Raw genomic sequence first — 8,460 nt, 5'->3', positions numbered from 1 at the left:
CCAAACTGATTCAAAAAAGTAATTCAATCAAAGTAGTACACTGATGCATCTGAATTTTTACTGGGCCAAAACATAGCCTCTCAGCAACTTAGCAGCTACCCCCACTCCATGGTGAAGCAGCCACACTTCTGGAGTCCGTTAACAACACATAAAACACCAAGAGATCAAGATGCAGGAAACTCCATAGCCATGACGACTAGCAATGACAGCTTTGTTTTCAGAAACAAATGCTGTAAAGATCTAAATTCTATGCACATATTTTAAATATACATTAAAAAACAAATGTGGATCTAATTTAAGCAGCTACATTCTTTCCCTTCTAGAATTAATTATTTCAGTTAAAACAAAGGGAAGTATACCAAACCCCACAGAATAATGAGGTTTGATGTGGTATCAATGGGGCCAGTTCCTTCTTAGGACACTACCTGTCACTGACCCCTGACTTAAGGAGGGTCTACTCAAACTTAGTATTAGAAATGTTATAGCCCCACATCCAACCATATTTTAGTAGCTTACCTAGGTGTTAACTGGTAAAATCAAACACATATAAGGACTAGAAAATGGAAGAGCATTATTTTCATTAGAGGTATTAATTACAGGTAGAGATAAATAACATCCTGCTCCTCAAAATGACAATTTGGGAGGGGAGGAGGGTTAGCAGGAATATCTATTAACCTTCGTAGTTTAGAGAAGGATATACGTAGCCTACTCTGAAGAAACAAGTTTTTAAGGGATTGTATTGTAATGCAATTAAGACTTATATTTTCCCTGCAGGTACGTAAGTGTTGCTGTTCAAGAGTGAAGTCAGTATCATGAAAATCCTAATGGCCTCCGGGTAAAGACTCCAGGTGGATTCTCTGCAACAGCCTGGGCCTCTGTATCTCTTGAGCAAAGATTTCCTTGCTTCTTAACCTACACTTCTGACAATCCCTTTGAATGCTTTTGTATCCTTTTGACATCATATCTCTAAGCTCCCTCCCAAATCATGTTATGCCAGTTCTTTAGGATATATAGTCAATAACATTCCCGCAACATTTGGATAGAACACCACATAAATAACCTGGATCATCTCTGTAAGAGACGAATATTTTACATAACTTTTCTTTAAGTGTTGCATATATTCTGAAAACGAAATTTGCAGTTTCTTTGTTTGGATACTCAAGATAAAATCGTAAGACTCATAGAATGGTTTGGTTGGAAGGGACCTTAAAGACCATCCAGTTCCAACCCCTCTGCCATGGGCAGGGACACCTTCCACCAGACCAGGTTGTTCAAAGCCCCATCCAGCCTGGCCTTGAACATTTCCAGGGATGGGACAGCCACAACTTCTCTGGGCAACCTGTTCCAGTGCCTCACTGGAACAATAAAAGTGATTTAAGTATTTACTCCTAAGGTCATGATTCTCAGAGAAGAAAAGTCTCTGGATCCTTGACAGCAGAAGAGTTCAGTTACTAATTTCCCCTTGCATCACTAATAACACTGTCTTCTTTCCCACATTTTAGTGTGAGAATGTGATGATATGGCTACTATTAAAAAAACAGCAACTTAATTATACTACTGATAGTATTCCAAGGTTAGAAATAAAACATTTCACATTTAACATCTTTAAATTATTTTTCCCTTTGCAATGCAAATTCAAGATAGCTCTCACAATCATTTAAAAACCCACAAATTTTGGCATACCTTCAAACAGGTTATTGCATTGTTTAAATGACAGCAGTTCCCACTCTAATGTAAATATAATCTGATGAAGCCTTCTTAATATTCCACTCTTCCACAGTAATGGTTTCGAACTTGCTGATTTGTAGAACTCTCTTCTTTTTTACCCCTCTCCAAGGGAAACGCACAGTGATTTAAATCTTAGGACAACAGGCTTGCTTTTCTTGGTTACATTTCACAAACATCTTGAAAGTAGTCCATGGACCAAAAGGGTCTGCTAATCACAGGCTGACAAAAAATTGTTATATTAAGGAAAAAAAAAAAAGAAGAGTTCACTAAAAACATTTCAGAAACTAATAAATAAAAACAAACCAGTTCCTAAGAAAATGTCTTTAATTTTCATTTTATGGAAATACATCTTTTGTTTTTATTCCCATGATACAAAAATGTTAAATATCAAACATTTTCTGAAATCTACCAATGCATCTCCTTTTTTAAACAAATAAAGGGTTGGTGCAGTTAGCAGGTTTGTTGCAGGTACCAAAAAACATTTTTACAAAAACCCCACAAGCTGGGGAAGAAGGAGGGAAGAAACAGATCAAGACTTAAGAGTGAAAACAGCAACAGATGTGAAAACAATGAAAAACTACCTCCCACCAGGAAATTAATGTTTGAGAAACTTGTAAGTTACAGTTTTCTGAAAGGGTAAGGTATGTGTAAAGTTGGTATTTAGATGAACACTGGCTGCACAGAAGGTGGGGGACAGAGAATGGAAAATTAAAAAATATTTCCAGATAAAGAAACTGGTAGAAAGCAATATGCGAAACTGCAGTTCTACCTGTTTCAAGAATGCTGACAGCATACTGATATTGCCTGCAAAAATAGCTAAAGATGAGGAGATTTGTGGTAACTCCCCTCAAGCACAGGAAACAGCCTAGCACAAAATCATAGAGTGCCAGTTCTTTTTGTACATTTCATAGCCAGCATGCCAAAGTAGGTGACCAAAATACATTTAGTCTTGCTTCTTGAATCTAACATCATTTATGACAGCAAGGATTTCACATGATCAACAACGAATCATATACTAGTTAATATACACACAAGTAAAATTGACAGTGATTGTTCAATAAACAGTTTAAAATAATTAAACTGATTTTCAGGACACATACTGCTTTGTTAACATCACTTTATTTCAATAATAAAGTATGGCTTCCAAGAGGTGTATTCTCACAACTGCTTTCAATCAATTCCACTCGTTAAGGAAGTTGGTTCCTACCATGTTTCAGGGACTTCAAAAATTCCAGTGGAACTAGTTGTGAGGCTTCCTAAAAGACAGACATGCAACAATGTATTAAAGATTCCGATATACAAACACTGAAAGGAATAAAAATTAAATCAAGACTCTTCTTATTCTTTCAGAGCATTCAAAGACTTATTTTCTCCTCTAGAGCAAAGCTCTAGATATATTACTAGCAAGTCAATATTTTCAAAGGGAAATTAAGAGACTGTTTATGAGTAGGCACTTAAAGAGAGAAAAAAAAAAAAGTTTAAAGTCAAGTTTTTGACCCAAATGGTAAATATTATATTTTGCAATTCATGAATATTTTAATCCAAATAATTTTATTTTTGCAATAACTGGGATGATAAAGTTAATTAACACTATTTTCCCAAGTGTACTGCAGTTATTCTTGTTTAAGGCAGTTAAGACATTAAAGAATATTTCCAGCCCAAATTAATTAGACAAGAAAGATGAATCACACTAATATTGATAATATATATTTCTATAATGCCAAATACAGAGCATGAATTTTATCCTTGGAATTACAGTAGACAGTCTTGTCATTTTGCATATGCTTGCATGGCCCAATTGCCCTATTGGACAACAAGAAAGCAATTTCCAAGCACAGCTTTTGAATCAGCTAAGAAAGATTTTACTCCACCAAATCAGGAGAAAGGATACTTGGTATACAATACCACTTTCTGGATAAAAGTGCCTAGAGCAGATATTTAAATGAACTTTTAACTACTGATATTAATATTTGAATATACTTCAATACAGGCAGTGCTCCACATGACCAATAATTAAGATATGACTTAATTTTTTAATATAGTCTAATCAATTTCTATAAGAAATTACTAACAAAAGTTGAAACAGAATCAACAATAAATAGATCAATAAAAATAAAATCTTTTGAGGTTTAAATTCATGTGACCTAACATTTAATTACTTTTTTTTTGTACAGGCTGCAATAACTCACACGACGTAGCAAAAATATCAGATGAAACATAGTCATCTGATTGTCACCTGCCTGTATTTAGTCAGACATACAGTACAAAGTACTTTGGCTAAAAAATATGTAGGTATTAAAGTCTGCAAAAAACCCTTACATCAGCCCTAGGTGGAAAGTCTTCAACCAAATAAAGAACAATAAAGGCTATGGTTACAAACACCACACAGAACATTGCATATACTAATATATACATCAAAACAGTTTTTACAAGAAAGAAAAGATTATTTGGGTTTATAATTTGTATTAGAAACACTATTGATTTTTCAAGCATTACATTGTGATTTCTAAACCAGATTTAAAAAAAAGAAAATTTATAAAATACCTAACAGAAGAAAGAAAGGAAAAAAAAAGATCACTTGGACAAATCCACAATTTCACACTTTTACAACAAAAATCTACTATTTTTTCTACTTTTCAAATTCCTCATCTCCTGACAGTGAGATTCCTCAAGCTTCAACAACTAGCAGTCCATGACATGTCAATGATGTGCTCATGGTCCAGTAAGCCTTTCAAATAAGCAAAGGCTTACTCGGAGCATGTGGTGGTAGACTGCAAGAACTGTTAAGGGTGATTATAATCCACCCATCCAAAATGTTTGGAAGGGATTTTAAACACACTCACTTTTCATCACTGTCTTGCCAAGTGTTATCAGGAAAAAATCCACAGCTAAGTGATTCATAAATGCAAAGCACCCATAAAGCTAAAGGGCCTGCATAAGTTTAAGAGCTCAGTAGATCAGCACCTGTCTGGCAGCTTATTTCTCTCATTGAGTTGTCTCAGAAAGTCAACACATTCTCAGGAAATGTTCTAGAGAAGAAAGGGTTTCAGTAGAGTTGCAGCCTAGTTATTTATACCAGGGGATATAAAACAGTAGTCAGATGGCGTCAAACTGCACTCAGCCTAAAACAGCATTGTGGTAAGCGGTGTGCCAGAGGAGTGGTGAGGGGCAAGCAGGTAGACTGTTAAAGCTTTGGACTTAATTGTAGGAGGTAAATAATATTCTGACCAGACTGAAAAATTCCATTGTTTTCTCTACTTACGTAAATATCTTATCTCAGAAATAACTGTAAATAAGGGATGTTAGTGCAATATTATCAGGATATATAGTGCTAATTAAAAGGGCACATATATTAGCTTTCAGGGCAGCGTGTAGGTTTATTAAAACTGGACTCATTTGTGAGCAACAGAGGTTATCTAATGGCAGGTATCTGGCAGGTCAAGCTATGTGAATTCAAGTATGCTACGACTCCATTTGATCAAGCTTAAGGGGAAATGTCCACATTAACGTAACCTTATGTTTTGTGATAAAATATTGGGTTAACAGAGAAATCTACTCTGGAATCGTACTTCCAGAATTCCTTCAAGTTTGCTTACAATATGCTACATATATTGGGTAACCTTAACTAGAAGGTCACATTAAAAAAAAAAGAAGGAGAAAAAAAGATTAAGAATAGCTAAAAATATTCTGAGAACTTTATTTTAAGGAAGAAAGTAAGGAAGTAAGGACTCAATTACATCCTGCTTCCTTTGGTTGGTCTTAGGTGGGGTTTTGTTTGTGCATTTTTTTGCTTGGGGGGGTGTTTTTTGTGTGTTTTGGTTTTTGGTTTTGTTTGTTTTTTTGTTTTTTGTTTTTTGGTTTTTTTTACTATTTTTGTATGATGCAATCTTCAGTTTAAAAAAATGTTCTGGACTTCTATGAATGTAATGGAGTAAGTCACTCTTATAATTTATTTTCAATAACTTAAGACATTCAAGAAAACAACTTAAATTCTGTTCAGGCCTAGGGTAGTTCCAAACAGAACAGAAAACCATGTGGACGAGCATTGTGCTTACCTGCTGGAACTTGTTCTGTCTTCATCTTTTTTAACTTTTTGGCTCTCTTCTTACCATCTGGAAGGGACTCTGCACAAGAGTCTGTCTGATCATATTCTGGATCTTGGCCTTCTTCCTCTTCCATATCATCAGAACCAGTTTCTTCCTGAATAGGACTCATGCTTCTCTTTCCCACTGTACTGGTACCTGTAAAACTGAAATGTAAAGGAAATATTAAGAAGTCAAGAATAACTATTACATAGGTACTAGTTGTTGTACATCTATTAAATGCTTATGAAGGTAGCAGAATAAACAATAGTAAGTGGTGTACCATGAGATTACATTATCTGGAAGATCTAACTTAACTATAAAATTCCATAAATTAGCTATCGAATCCAATCTTACGTAGATGAAGGTATTCATTCTTTGTACTATAGATGTCTCAGGCTTAGCTGCTATTCTGATGAGATCACTCAACTCAAATGTAATTAAAACTGTTCTCTAGTCCTGCTTAGTTTTAATTTCTATTCTCTTAGTTATGAAAGCTCTTGTAAAGCATTCTCAATAGACACTAAGTTATACACAACTGTTAAGCCTCAAACACATATTTTGATATTGAAGGATTCTACACGCTAACTTCATCCTCTCTCCTGGAACTATATGCAGTTTTAAAAGCATTTTCATTATATAAAGGTAGAGAAAACCATCAAGCTCCATATAATAAACTTTAAATCAGGCCTTAAAGTGAAGAGCTCTACCATCCAACAGGCTGGTAAAATAAAAAGCACAAAAAATTGCACACTCATTTCACAGGTAGTATATGAATTAAGCCTGACTAATACAGTATGAAGATGAACTTAGAGCTCCATTTAATTCAGCATACATTGAAATAACACTGCATAGGTTTTAGTTCGACTAGAATGCTATTGCTAAGTTTCCTTGAAAGACAAATGACAATATTAAAATCAAACTAGCATGAGTATAAGAAAGAATGCAGTAACAAAGGGGCTAATGAAAAAATAGTTCCCATCACAAACTTCTAGATAGGTGTCTTAAATGTCTATTTTCTAAATGTCTTAAATGTCTATTTTCATGTTCTTTTAGAACAACCAATTAGAAAAAAAAGGTAGTTTTAGACTTACAAACCTTTAGTTTTTCATTAAGATCTACACAAAATGGCTGTATGCATCCAAGCCATGTTCTATTATTTTCTCTAAATAAAAATTAATACTGAGTTATAGAACAAAGCTTTACAAGCTATTTTATTTTTTCTTTCTAATCAATAATAGCAGCGAATTATGGTGTTTCGATAAGGTTTCAACTAAAGGACTGTTAAATTTGGCTGTATAGTTTTGGCTTTGAAATGGAATTTTTTCAGCTGAAGATTTTGCAATTTAAAACAGACTCTTTCTGGGATGTCCAAAGGCAATAAACAAACATGAACCATATGATTATGCCTCATGCTTTTACTTCCACTTTAGGAGCAGAAACACCATTTACTTTGGTGAATAGCTGGCTTTTCCTCTAAACATTCACACACATAACGCCTTCTTGCATGATTTCTTACAAATCATCATTTTGAGTCACACTGCAACTACCATCAATAAAAAGATGCAAGCCAAAAGGCTGGATAGAACTGTTTATCCTACATACACACTTCAATATTGTCAAACAGGCAAAACTACATTTCAAAAGAAAAAAGTCTAGTGAAGAAAGAGCATTTAGAAAATGAAAAACTATTTTTTTAAAAACATTATTTAGAAAAGTTTGTAAGAATTCTACTTTTGGGAAAGATATTATGAAACATACATAAGGGAAAAAAAAACCTCAGGAGCCATAAATTATGATTCCAGGATTTCTTAGACTTATGTGTACTCGGCTCTCAGAAGGTGACCTGCACTCATCATAGGAAGAAGCTCCCTTTTTGAAAGGTCTTATGGCTGAATTTAATTTTTTTCAACTAAGACTCTTGAGCAATTTTTGCAAATAAAGAGAAGCAAGTTCTTGACCTTCAGTGCACATTTAGCTGTGTACCAAAGTACAAAATAAAAATTAATTTTAGGCCTTATGTTCTTCCTGCAGATACCTTAAGGGAAAAAAAAAAAAATCAAACAACAAAACACAAAAAACCCGACAGCACAAAATCCAAAATATATACATTTTATAATCAAGAACTGTTGACTTCTTGCTTTCTCCCAAAATATTAATTTTGTTCTACATTCATTCATTAATTGCATGGATTCTAGATGGTTAAGGGTTGATTTTTTTGTGTCTTTTTCTTCTTTGACCTAAAATTAGATTCAAGGACTACAGCAACATTATTTATTCACTTTGCAATGGTAGCAAATCAGTATGGTTGTATATACAAGTTAGAGCACTACTCAGAGCAAAGTTCAGTTTTCTGATTACACCAGCTATTTTGGAATATGTCCATATTTCTGTCTCAATTTCCTTACTCTGTTGAGAAACAACTAAATAAAGTGGAAGAACCGAACAAACTAATAGCTATCAGTAATTGTCCAATTCAGATATACTTGTTCAGCATCTTCAACTGTTTGGATACTTGAACAATTTAGAGACAGAGATTTACATCATCCATTAACAAATGTAGCACTTAGGTTTCCAAACAGACATGTACAACAGTTATCCAAACAATAATTATTTTTTTTTTAAAGAATAAAGAAGTTCTGAAATTTCT

The 8,460-nt window shown here is 34.0% G+C and overlaps 1 protein-coding gene across 1 annotated transcript in view; it reads right to left on the bottom strand.

The window, feature by feature from the left end:
- Nucleotides 1–2,034: 2,034 nt before the first annotated feature.
- PARN (poly(A)-specific ribonuclease) overlaps nt 2,035–8,460 on the bottom strand; it is a 63,984-nt gene continuing 57,558 nt past the window's right edge. The window contains exons 22-23 of the mRNA XM_009702058.1: nt 5,784–5,977; nt 2,035–2,984 (exon numbers count right to left, since the gene is read on the bottom strand). Coding sequence (XP_009700360.1) covers nt 2,932–2,984; nt 5,784–5,977 — 247 coding nt within the window. The 3' untranslated portion in view covers nt 2,035–2,931. The remainder of the gene's footprint in view (nt 2,985–5,783; nt 5,978–8,460) is intronic.

The sequence above is a fragment of the Cariama cristata genome, unplaced genomic scaffold, assembly GCF_000690535.1.
Source record: "Cariama cristata isolate BGI_N322 unplaced genomic scaffold, ASM69053v1 scaffold14266, whole genome shotgun sequence".
Lineage (NCBI taxonomy): Eukaryota > Metazoa > Chordata > Aves > Cariamiformes > Cariamidae > Cariama > Cariama cristata.
This window is presented reverse-complemented; position numbering and strand designations above follow the sequence as displayed.